We start from the raw sequence: 12,597 nt of genomic DNA, 5'->3' as shown, positions 1-12,597 counted from the left end.
AGGGAGGGTGTGTGTGTGCGCATGTGCGTGCAGCTCTGCCCAGAGCAGAACCACCTACGAGATGGCCTTCCAAGGACTCCTCCCACCCAAGGCTGGAAGATGTGGACAGTACTGTCTGTCTGAGGAAGCCAGAGGAGCAGCAATCACACTGCTGTCCAGAGTCAGACAGAAAGAATTTATTATCAAGCCGGGAATGGAATGTGGCAGAGCTCCCGCCTTCCTAAGACAAACTTTTTCCGTTGGCATGAACAACAAAGTTAGAAAAACTCAGAAAGAAGAGATGAAACAGAGGAAAGAGAGACACACATACCCGTTTCTCCACCTCCAGCATTGATGATCGGTCAGAGGTCTTCTCCTGTTTCTGCTGGTGCACAGGGGAGGAAAACAGTTGTCACTTAAGCTGTCTCAGGCCAGCAGGAAGCCCAGTCCGGGCCAGCTTCACCACTGGACATCCAGAACCAGACGTCAGGGCTCCGCGCTTTCCCCAGAGCAGGGTGCCTGGCAAATAGATGCTGACAGATCTCTAAGCCTAACATCGCAGCCTCTTTGGAGCCTTGGGACTCCCCCAGGGAGGGGAGGCAGCCGCGGTGCTGCCTGAGACTCACAACCGTCACAGTACAAAGACGACCCCACAGCACACACACACACACTCGCGAGCTCTTCAGGGCACCTTGCACCCATCCCCGAGGAAATGGAAAGGGGCTTTTCTTCTCGAAAAGGCTGGAGACTCATGAGCTTGAGTGTCTCCCCACGGCACTCCTACGCAGTCTTTCCACTCGGCTCCTTCTGTTTTGGGAACTGAGGCTGCCTTTCTTTGACGACGGTGGCTTCCGCAGGTGCGTGGGCTTCCAGGGTTCTCTGGAGCCCATTCATGGGATCTGCCACGCTTTGAACAGAACATTCCACTTTTATCTGTTTTATATATTAGGCCTCTAGATAAGGTAAGATTTGAATAGAAGGTTATAACTTTATTTTAGATCATCTTTGGCTGTCAATATAAATTTTGCAGAGGGGCTAAAAAGACTTAGCCACTAAGAGCTAAAAAGTAGACTAACTTCAGGGAAGGACTCTTAACAGGGAATGGAAATGACCCTCAAGTTCCTCTCGGCCTTGGCATTACAGAACTGACAGTTTCTCACATTCAACAGACAGTTAATAAGTACAGGGTGATTGTTTTTATTTTCCCTAGTACCACGCACAGACAACATTCAGTAAATACAAAAACTATGCTGGTCTTCTTGCAGGGTTTTTCCCCAAAAAACTATGGAATCGCTAGAACTAACAGTAAAACTCAGATTTCTGGCTCCTGCCCTGCGCTTTCACCCCTGTTCTGAAGGTCATGGCCACCTGCCTTCCCAGCATCTCCTGGGCAGCAGAAGGAAAGAAAAGAGGGAGACGCTGCCCTGCGGCGTGTCTGCAACCTGGGCTGGAGGCAGAGAGGCCACCATGTTTCACGGTCCTCAGTTCACATCTGCAAAGAACTAGGACAGGTTTTTTAAAAGCCTAATCCCCGTGGAGCTTGGGCGAACTTCCACGTGAAAACACCATGTGTGTCCATGTGGTAACTATCTCCACACAAATGTGTAAGGCTGACAGGCCCTCCTCCCTCCACTGTCCTGCCAAACATGAACTCCATTTTTGGTAAATAGTAGAGACTTGGTTTGTAGCACCGCTATTTCTTCTGAATTTCAATTACTTGTATTTGGCAAAATTAAGTATATTCTGACATACCCAGCAAAGCAGTTGGCTGGAAAGTAAGCGCTTTTCCCAGCGACTAGAAGAGCTGATCTTATCTGCAAGGCCTGTGTGCAAGTCAGTGCAGCAGCTTGTTAGGCTGCTCACTGCTCTGAAGCATGGGCTGGCAGAAAAGCCGAGAACCCTGAAGGTCAGGAGCTGCGCTGTCAGGAGCCCCTGCTGAGGACAGAGTGGGCAGCAGGCGAGACGGGTCCTCCCTGGTTCCTCACCTGACTGCTGCCTACAGCGCTGAGACAGCCCCAGCAACACTCGACGAGAACCAGGCTAAGATCCATCTCTTAACCACTGCCCATTCATGGCCTCACACATCTCTTGAGGGTGAATAAGACATTTGCCTGGCTCAGTAATTTAATGTCAAAAGAGCCCCTGAAGTTTATTTAGTCCATCCCCCTGCCTTACGGCCATGAGTGTGTGAGTTTTCTTTTTAGATGGAGAGACCCACATTCCTTGTTCCACTGAATCACTCAGGCCCAGCTGTCATCTGAGCTGTGGTAGGTCTCAGAAGTCCCCAGTACAGGGCCATGTCCAGCAATTCCGACCAAGCAGAAGGGCTGCCTCTGCCACTGACGGGCAGCTTGCAGGACAGGCCTCCGCTCTGCAGGAAGTGCAGGTGTCCTGCTGGCCCCCGTGCAGCCCTGTGATGCTGTCCTCCTAGTGTTGGCGCCCCTGCTCATCCCATTCCAGAGGGGCTGACACAAGATGTGCAGAGGGTACTTAACCACGCCTGCCCCCCACACCCGTGGACTCAGTACTGTATGATCCTAGCTGTTCAGTCTTCGCTTTTGCATTATAGCATATGGCCAGAACAACGAGCTATCCCTGGTTTTCATTTATGCCTTCCTAGGAAAGAGTCATTTTTACCTTAGATCAGCTTTCAAAAGTCTTAGTCCCCAGGCATTCCAGGAGGGCAACAACTCCACGGGTTTCCTGTTAGCTTAGCGATAACCTAAGACAGCACTTGCTTTGGCTTTTAGCTGCAGGGTGTGTTTCACTGTGACGGGGTTATGACCTCTAGGACCCTCTGCAGTGTCACCTAATTAAATCAGGCCTGGCGGCAAGAGGAAATGGTTTACATGGTCTTCCTGCCACTAATGTTCTTTATTCCCAGGTTGAAAGGCAATGGCGGCTTGGGGAGGTAACAGGTCACAGGACGGAATCTTTGCTTTGGGACTTAATCCCACGTTCTAACAAGACCTTCTTCTTTGATTTATCCTACAACCTCAGCAAACCACTTATTTTTCAAGGGCAAATTTGCTACGTCTCTGCACCAGGTTTAACAACGTCGTGTGTATCCCTCTCTGGGAGGTGACGTGAATCACAATGAATAAGACAGGAGACGCTGCCTAGGACCCAGCGTAGAGCACTGGTTTGCCTTCCTACTCAGAAATATGTAGATAATCCACATTAAAGGTGGGCACTCGGGCCACCAGGAACTGTTCACTCAACTATCAAGTTTTAATCTTAAGTTAAATGCTGACGGAACCCTGACGTCGAGTTAGAGTCCAGGAAGCTTCCCTCTCCCCGCTCTGAGGGCTGGTCTTGACTCCGTCTCTCGCCCCACCTCTCAGGCCCCCAGTCAGTCTGCCCCGCACTGTCCCCTGCCCCTCCTCTGCCTTCCTCCCCCCTCACCTGGGCCATCTTCTCGAGCTTGGACTTTATGTCTGCGAGCTCCAGCTGGGCCTCCTGAAGTTTGGTTTTCAGCTTCTGGTTTTCGGTCAGGGCACTCTCGTAGAGCTGGGGGAGGCGACAGAGAGAAGCAGGTCACCTACTCGCAGGGCTCCCAGAATTCCAGACTCACACAGTTTCATCATGTGAGAACGCCCAGGGCCCTCCGTCCCAAACCCCCACTGTGGGGCACGTGGAGAGAATGGAAGAGTCTAGGCAAAAAAAGGAGACATCCAGGAGACAGAAAACATGCAGCCGACTGGCCTCCTGCTTCTTAAACCAGTGAGGTCCCAGTGCTGAACACAAAGAAGGATGCTCTAACTCCAACAGTGCTATCTCTGGGGGATAAAAGGGTCGTTCCATTTTCTCCTATGTGGTATTTGCATTGCTTAAAAATGCAGTTTCCCATACAAAAAAGAACTATTTTTTTAGAGCCAGCCTAGTGTGCCTATTGATTTTAGTCAAGTTCTACTTAACAAAACATTTCCTTAACAAAAACGCTTTTTCCTGGCATCTCAAGCACTTGAAAGGAAAGGTTTTCAGGTCTGCCCCTGAAGCCAGGTACTCTTCTGCAAGAACCAAAGGAAATGAACTGTGAAGTGACTTCAAGCCCCTCCCAAGCAGACGATGACGATGAGGATGATTTACTGTCACCAAGAAGCATCTGGTCGACAGCACAGGGTCTCACTGAAACCACGTGCTCGTCAGAAAGATCAGTCTTCCAAACCATTCTCCAGGGTACAGACAAACAGCATTGCTCTCATTTCCCTTTTTGCAATTCTTAATCCTTATCTTTTCCTATACCTCTAAATATCTGATTCCAGGCTTATACTTACTGCACTAAAAACAAAACAGGAAGAGGTCTTTATTTAGCTGGTAGAGAGTGGAGCAAACCAAGAAGCCTGAAAGGAGCTGGTTGTCACTAGTGTCACACAAGTGCCTTTTCTTCTGCTTCATCAGAACTATGCCCATGTTTCCACACGGGGGAAAAGGCGAAGAGGTTTACGTGCTGGAACCCAAGAACAGGAAAACTGAAAAAAGACCCCACTTTTTTGTAGTCCCTGTTGCTGTCCTCTTCCACACGGCTGGTCAGGCTGGCTAGACGGGCCTCGCGGGCCTCCCGGCGGGCTCTCGCTGAGGCCCGGTCGCCGTAAGAATCACTGGGTGTAGGGTTGCTACCTCCTGACTCCAACCTGTGGGAGACAATTAAAGGCAGAAACTGGCTTTGAGAGCAAGGAAGTGGGGGAAGGCACTACCCAAGGTCGTCTGCTCCTTTCTAAGAAGCACTCGGGAGCTCTTCCCAGAACAGCGCACATTCCTTTCTCGAGGCTCCCTCAGCCAGCCTCTCGGACCTCAGGGCCTGCTGCGCCAGCCTTGAGCAGGAGGCTGCCATGTGCCAAGAATGAAGCTTATTTGAAAAACTGGTGGCTTGGATCCATGTGCTGACTTAAATCTTAGAGCTTTTCAAGTTAGTTTAGGGTTGAATGTCTTCCCTCAAGAGTGTGCTTTTGAAAGCAGAAGTTTCTTGGATTTCAATGGCTCTTAGAAAATGATTCCAGTGAACTGTCAAGGAATCAGAAACATATGGACTTGGAGTTCTGAGCTGGAGGCTGAGTGGGGCAGGAATGGCAACAGGGCATGGTACACCTCAGGGGCACCGCCACCGAGCCCAACAGACAGTTTCCTAGCCTCCATCTCTGCTCCACATCAAGACTGTAATTAGGACTGCTGCATCTTCTAGCAATGGAGTCTCAGACTTGACGGTGGTTCTATTTCCAGTATTGGTGAGTTCATTGGTGTAAGTGGACAGCTGTCATCCTGGTCCTTAACACTGGTTCATATTTTTTTGGGATTTTGCTTTTTCCAAACTAGAATGTGGCACATGAGGCTGCCATGTACCACCCCGTCCCGCAGCCCTTCCCCACAGCTGTGGAACTCTGTCTCTCACCTCTGGCCTGTGGCAGCCAGTGCCAGAGGTGGGGGTGGGAACTGAAGTAAGTACTAGAAGAGGGGAGAGGCGGAGAGGCTGACACAGGGAGGCAGAGGCATGGTCCCTAGTGACATCGGTGCCACTCTTCCTTAGAGAGATGCCAATCCTACTACATTTCTACAGTGTTCCTTTTCTTCTTGTACTTCTTTTTTTCTTTAATTTTGTAACTAGAAATCTTGTTACTGACTTTCCTGATTACAAAGCAATACGATGCTTGTAGAAAAATTTAAGCACCACTAAATTTAAGTAGCACTAAAATAGGAAGTGCAAGTCACCCTACAATCCTGCCCAAGAAAGCAGCACTGTGAACCGTTCAGGTCACATCCTCCCAGGATGCTGACGTGTAAATACGGTAACACTCTACACGTTTCTATAAATAACATTAGATCCACAGACTACTGTCTAACTCTTCCTCCTCCCCCTCCCTACACTGGTCACGAGGGTGTGGGCATCTCACCAGGTTAGGACAAGTAGATCTGCCTCATTTTTCTTTAAACGACTACATGGTCTTCAGCTGTATGGCTGTGAGATAATTTAATCCTCCACTGACAGACCCTCAGATTGTCTTGAAATTTTTAGCTACTATAAATAAGGCTACAGTGACAAGACTTGTCTATAAATCTCAGTGCATTCGTCCAATTATTTTCTTAGGATAAAATCTTAGAAGTGGAACTGCTTGGTCAAGGGATAAACACATTTTCAGTGCTGAAACACATATTGCCATACTGCCCTCCAGAGAGTGTTAATCCTTTCCAATGCAACAGGACAAATACCTCATTGTCGTTACTTTTACTATTTTTAATCACTAGGGAGGGTTAACATGTCTGGTTATTTATCTCTCTTTGTTTCTGAATTGCCTACTCACAGCCTTTGTTCATCTTTTTCTTGTTGCATTGTGGGAGTATCCTATATAGTAGGGCTTTTAAAACTAATGTTGGTTGCAAATATTTTTTCCCACTTAACTTTTTATCTCTGTTTATGGTGTCTTTTACTAGCAAGGATTTTAAATTTGATATAGTTATAACCGCTGATTGTTGCCTTTATGACAGCACGTGTGGGAAGGTCTTTCTATGAGGATTATGAACATTCTCAGCTGTCATCCCTCTGAAGTCTGGGTTTTTGGTTTTGTTGGTGTGGCTGGAGGGAAAGGTCTATTTCCCCAAGTGGGGTGAACCGTCCCAACAATCACTCGCTGAAGAACTCTTTATTAAGTGGAAACATCACCTTGTACACAGGACTTTTTTGGGGCTACCTACTGTGTTCCATCGTTCTCTTTTTTGAGCTAGTACTTCACTGCTTTTTTTTTCTGGGAAAGATTCGCCCACAGCTAACGTCTGTTGCTAATCTTTCCCTCTCCTTTTTCCTTCCCCAAATCCCATGGCCCCAGTACCTAGCTGTATATTCCAGCTGAAGGTCCTTCTAGTCTATGTGAGCCGCCACCACAGCATGGCTCCTCACGGACAGGTGGTGTGGTTCCGTGCCCGGGAAACGAACTCGGGCTGCCAAAGTGGAGGACGTGGAACTCTAACCACCAGGCCACCAGGGCTGGCTCAGTACCTCACTGCTTTAATCACTAAAGTTTTATAGAATATTTTGAGGTCTGTAGGCAAGTCTCTTTTCATAAATGGCCATTATAATGTAACTGAGTTCACAAAAAGTTAACTATAGAAAAATACCACTCTCTACCAATTTTGTAAAACTAATTTTCTGCTAGGTTCGATATAAATTATTTATCCTCAGCTGGTGCCTGGCAGGGGAGTAAGCAGAGGAAGAATACATGCAAGCTTGTGTACCTTGAAATATATTAATAAGGTAGAACCAGCTCAATTATCAAACCAAGTATGAGACTCATTTGTGCTATGCCATCCCACTGACTCTATCTTTCCCAATCTCTTCTTAATTTCTCCATCAGAGGAACAGTGGAAGACAAGTGATTCAAACTTTTGGCTCCACAGTCTCTAGTATTAATTTTACTCTTCAGGAAGATCAGTTTTGTCCCCTTAGATACTAGGTGAAAAATTACAGATGATCATGCTGCAAACTCTGATATGTTTAATTTTTCAGCAATTGCAAAACAGGTCTTTAGTTCATTGAATATTATTACGAGCACCATCTGGTACAAGGAATTGTGTTGGATCCACTATGAAATGATAGCATCTAAACTCAGGCTCAGTTCAGGCATCTAGTCAGCAATGAAGTCTCTCCCGAACCACCAGCTTAGGTTAACCGCCTCTTCTCTCTGCTCACGTGCCTACGCCCACTTTCACGTGCGCACTGACTACACCCTACTGAAGCGATCTGTCTGTGCAGTCATCTGTAAGCTAAGTGAAGGTGAGGGCAGCCTCTTACTCATGCTGCTGCCCTAGCACCTGGCAGCATCTGGCACACTGGTGCTTTAGGAAAAGCAACGCAGTGGAAGCATACAGAATGGACCGGAGGAGGAGGTCTGGTGGCTGTGGAAATAATAAGGAAGGACAGGGTGTGAGAAATACTACTAAAGTATATAAAGCTAAGTTTAATGAGACATGCATCCACTGACAAGTATTAACTAAGCATGCATATAAAACGGGAAGGTTCTTACCTAGAAAGTCTTTCATGCTAGAGAAAGGAAGAGACAAAACAAAAACAAAACCAGCGTTAGCAAGGGACTGATACTTCTTATTTCCATTTGTAAATGCACTTTTTAAACCAGATGTCTCAACTTCACAGTTGGAGGCACAGGTGCGATTCAGCTGGACGGCACAAAGGCCCCTCAGCCCCAGCTCGCGCTCTCTGGACCCGACTCACCAGACTGCAGGCTTTGGGGAGACCACCTCGTTAACCCCAAGTCAGCAGGACATAAACCCATCAGAAACTGCGCCCCGACCCCTGAAACCCGTAAGCTGTGCTTGTGTGGTAGGAGTGTCTGACCTCCTGCGACATTCAGCCTCCCCGGGGCTCAGCACCTGTTCCGTCAACGTCCTGCAGCTCACAAACCCCCAGCCCTGCCCTGAGTGAACACTGCAGTTACCAGTACTAAACTCAGGACAGCTCCCGGCTTTCTCCCTGACCTCCAGTGAAAGCGGAGGGGGGAGGATCGTGGGAGGGGGAGCCCATCCTAGTCCCTGGGATGTCAGTAAAAAAGCGAAAAGATAGGGGCTGGCCCCGTGGCCGAGTGGTTAAGTTCGCGCACTCCGCTGCAGGCGGCCCAGTGTTTCGTTGGTTTGAATCCTGGGCGTGGACATGGCACTGCTCATCAAACCACGCTGAGGCAGCGTCCCACATGCCACAACTAGAAGGACCCACAACTAAAATATATACAACTATGTACCGGGGGGCTTTGGGGAGAAAAAGGAAAAAAAATAAAATAAAATCTTAAAAAAAAAATTTCAAAAAAAAAGCGCGAAAAGATAGAAAGGTACTCTGTCTCAGAAGAAAGGAGCTGATTCTTCTCCTTTAGTCGGTATGCAACACAACAACAAAAATTATCGTGTCTGTGTTTTACATTTATTTATTTATTTTTTTTGAGGAAGATTAGCCCTGAGCTAACATCTGCTGCTATTCCTCCTCTTTTTGTTGAGGAAGCCTGGCCCTGAGCTAACATCAGTGCCCATCTTCCTCTACTTTATATGTGGGACGCCTGCCACAGCATGGCTTGATAAGTGGCGCCATGTCCACACCTGGCATCCGAACTGGTGAACCCTGGGCCGCCGAAGCGCAGCACGTGCACTCAACTGCTAGGCCACCGGGCTGGCCCCTAAGTTCATTTTTTAATCACAGATGACCTTTATTCTCTTATCTCTGCTTTTTTTTAAACAAAGAACTCAGGTAAATAAAAATTCAGCTGATTTGAATGTATTTATTTTCTCTTTCGAGGTGTTAAAGAATAACAAAATCCTCAAGCACAGACAAAAGGAGGAGAGGAACAAGGACCCAATAATTGACGAAATGAATCCTGGAGCCACGGAGGAGTCACTCGGTGACACTGCTTTGTTGGAGCACTGAGCAGTGCCTGGGAGCCACTGGTCTGTCAACACAGCCTCACTGTCCAGGAGTGTGTGCACAGCACGTCTGGCCACAGAGGGACTGGACACAGACCTTGCCAACAGGTGGCTTTCTCCATGGAATTCTCTCTCTAAATCGGGGTTACAGTCATCAGAATTCTCTCATGTACTTTTTCAAAACAGACACATTCTAACCTCACTCCTGGAAGTCCTGTCAACAGGTCTAGAGAGGGCTCCCTCACTGTATTTTCAAAAAGCCCCCCAGCGACTCTGCTGTGCAGCCCTGGTGAAGCACCAGTGGACTAACCCAGGCTTTTCAATGTGAAGACAGGCCCCATTTGAGACGGAGGAGTCAGTAAGAAAAGCACATGGTGTATCTTTAACATTCTCATAGACTTGGAGATGAGCATCCTAAAACTTTCGCATCTGGAATTCAGGAATTTTCCTGTCTCATTTATAACTGGTCTTCCATAAGAGTCATATGCATATCCCGCACTATCAACTACTACTTTATCAATATTAACTAAGGTTTTTTTCTCTTACTTCAAGTCTTTTTTCAAAGAAGCAACTAAATTCTAGCCAACTCTCCAGAATTACTTAATATGTAAAAATGCTTCAAGTGTACTCAAGTGAAACTGAGACGCCAGGGTGTTGGCTACGCCCACTCACCAGCTTTGTGATAAGATCCAGTCTTTACAGCATCTTGGTGACTTACAATTCACAACCCAGGAAAACTAAATTGTGACGTGCCAAAGTTTTGCGATTAACTGAGACCAAACACCATTCTAGCAAATGCCAAGGGTCTACTGAATTAAGGAGCCCACTGTGCAGAGCCCTGCAGGGGAAGCACCAAGGAAGAACAAGCAGGATGAGCTGCATGGCAGAGCCAGGAGAGCACCATGGACATAACTAACAAGCTCATCTGAAGCCACGCAGCGGAAACATGTGAGCAAGTGCTACGGGAGGTAACAGTCGCAACCAGCGGGCTCCAGCTGGGAAGGCTTCCTAAAAGAAATGAATTCTGAGAAGAGGATGTTAGAGAAGTACAAACACACACACACACACACATATTTAAAAAAACATATTGTTATGGGAGGTTTTCCTAAAATGTCCCTGTCTGTGATCAATCCACTATCTCATTCCCAGTTACACCCAGTGCCTACGGTGCCAGAACATGACAGGTGCTCCATAAACACTGAGCTGAACTGTTAACATTTCTAGGAAGGTGTGTGACGGCCTTGGCGAGATCTGAGCTCTAATTTCTGCTCTGCCATCTTCTAGCCATGTGACCTTGGGCAAGTTACCACTTTCTCTTACAGTAAGAATTAAATGTGATAACTACGAGGAAACCCACTCTTAACATGTCAGCTTCCTCCCCTGCTCCTTGCCCTTTCGCTTTTTAGTTGTAAAAATACTGCATTGGCTGTTGATGCTGGTTAGAGCAGCACGTTAACTTAGGACCTTTGATACGGAGAACTGAGCTCGCATTCAACCAAATGAGATAACCATTTGGGAGACCACTAGCTTTCTCTTGCTGCTTTGAGGCAGAACCACCTTTTTCAAAGGACATTATCTTTATGGGGAAACCATTCTTGATGGTCTCTCCAAAGATAAATGGTGTACACTCTGTCCTAGGTATGGAAAATGACCCATTGCTCATCAAACTGGTCTGCCTTGTCCCTTCTTTTGCTTCCTGCTACTGAAACATAAGCCCCCTTCTGCATGGTGTACACAGACTGAAGCCTGATTAACTTACTGACAAATCAGGTCTGTTAACTGACTTTATTATTCCTAAAATGTGCGACCTCACTTGAAAATGTTTTAGTTTCCTCTTTGTAAATATCTAATTTTTTGCGTAAGATTTTAACTACATCCTCAGCTTTAAATTCTGCCATGTAGACTGTGGCAGTTGCCTCTACAGTGAAGAAACAGTTTTCTTTTCACTAAGACAGGAAAATTAGGATTTTACCAGGCATCAGTCTCAGCTATTATATATATATATCAAAGCATGCTAATCATTTCCATTGACTTACTCCTATAAGAATGACATGTCATTAACCTTTTTCATTTAGAATGGTCTGGAAGTACTATGAGGCTATTTATGCCCTGTCATCACAACATAAAGTTCTCAGACATGTGACAGTATGGTATGGCTGTGCAGACTGCACGGCTTCCACTGAGGAGAGTGATGTAGTATGCAAACACTTAAAAAACACAAAGAATAGGTTAGCACTATCAAGCAGCAATCAGAAAAACCCCAGGGGTTCCTGGATATGAAAAGGCAGATCCCACAGGGTTTTCAAGAGGCCTGAATTAATTTTCCCACGATAACAGCACATGGAGGAAGGTGAAGCCAGTGGAGCTCACACCTGTGATTGCCGTGTCAGCTCCTGCCCCTGTGGGTGAACCGCAGGAGACACTTCCTAAGGAAGCTGGGGAAAGACATTCATTTCTGCTTGCCAGGAGTAACTAAAAGCAAATATCACAGTCTGCTGTTTATCATTTTTTAAGGCATGTTAAGATCCCTGTTATCGATTTCTTTTGGGGTGAATTTTTATAAAAATGTGTAGGTGGTGAGTGCTCTGGCAGACAAGACAGCAGACAAGGCACCGAGACCCAGCGATCAGAGGAAACAGGACTTCCAGGTGCATCCTCCATCTTTCCTCACGACTTCTAACACCCCAGCCTTTACCTGACTTTTGGATCTACCAGGAACCCTTGAGATTTTTTATTATTGCCTTCAAGGCTAGCCTTAGCTGTGTCCTGGGAAGGTCAACCCCAACAATTAGAGGAGAGCATATAAACCTCATGCAACGAGATCTGGATGCAGGAAGGTAACACAGTTACCACAATGCGAACAACATTATTTCAAAGAAGGAAGACGACTGGGACTTGTAAAGGAGGTGGTGTTCTCGCTGGGACGGAAGTGGTTTCCTTTAAGTCTCTCAGCCTAAGAAGAGTGTTCTTACAGGCTGGAAGGCACAGTAGCTTAAATGTACACAGGACTTAGGGTTCAATTCCCTGGCTTCTGATAAACTGGGCTTACTTAGGTTTTTAGATCACACTTCCTGATTTTCACTGGTGGAATACCTCTAGAAACTATGGTCTTGCTTGGCCTCTTGCTATCCTAGATAATCTGGGGTTTGATGAAAACACACAGTTATTTAGAGAGAGAAAAATTGGGGTTTCTTGGGTAAAAGGTGC

At 46.7% G+C, this 12,597-nt stretch overlaps 1 protein-coding gene across 11 annotated transcripts in view; it reads right to left on the bottom strand.

Annotated features, from left to right (window-relative positions):
* The window catches only part of PPP1R12B (protein phosphatase 1 regulatory subunit 12B), a 201,808-nt gene that overhangs the window by 18,096 nt on the left and 171,115 nt on the right, over positions 1 to 12,597 (bottom strand). For 8 of the 11 annotated variants that reach the window (XM_046678662.1, XM_046678661.1, XM_046678659.1 and 5 more), the window contains 4 exons: positions 7,992 to 8,008; positions 4,469 to 4,613; positions 3,385 to 3,489; positions 311 to 364 (listed from right to left, as the gene is read on the bottom strand). In XM_046678662.1, the coding sequence (XP_046534618.1) occupies positions 311 to 364; positions 3,385 to 3,489; positions 4,469 to 4,613; positions 7,992 to 8,008 (321 nt within the window). The remainder of the gene's footprint in view (positions 1 to 310; positions 365 to 3,384; positions 3,490 to 4,468; positions 4,614 to 7,991; positions 8,009 to 12,597) is intronic. The other 3 variants (XM_046678668.1, XM_046678664.1, XM_046678666.1) reach the window with 1 other exon arrangement.

The sequence above is a fragment of the Equus quagga genome, chromosome 12 (genome assembly GCF_021613505.1).
Source record: "Equus quagga isolate Etosha38 chromosome 12, UCLA_HA_Equagga_1.0, whole genome shotgun sequence".
Taxonomy (NCBI): Eukaryota; Metazoa; Chordata; class Mammalia; order Perissodactyla; family Equidae; genus Equus; species Equus quagga.
This window is presented reverse-complemented; position numbering and strand designations above follow the sequence as displayed.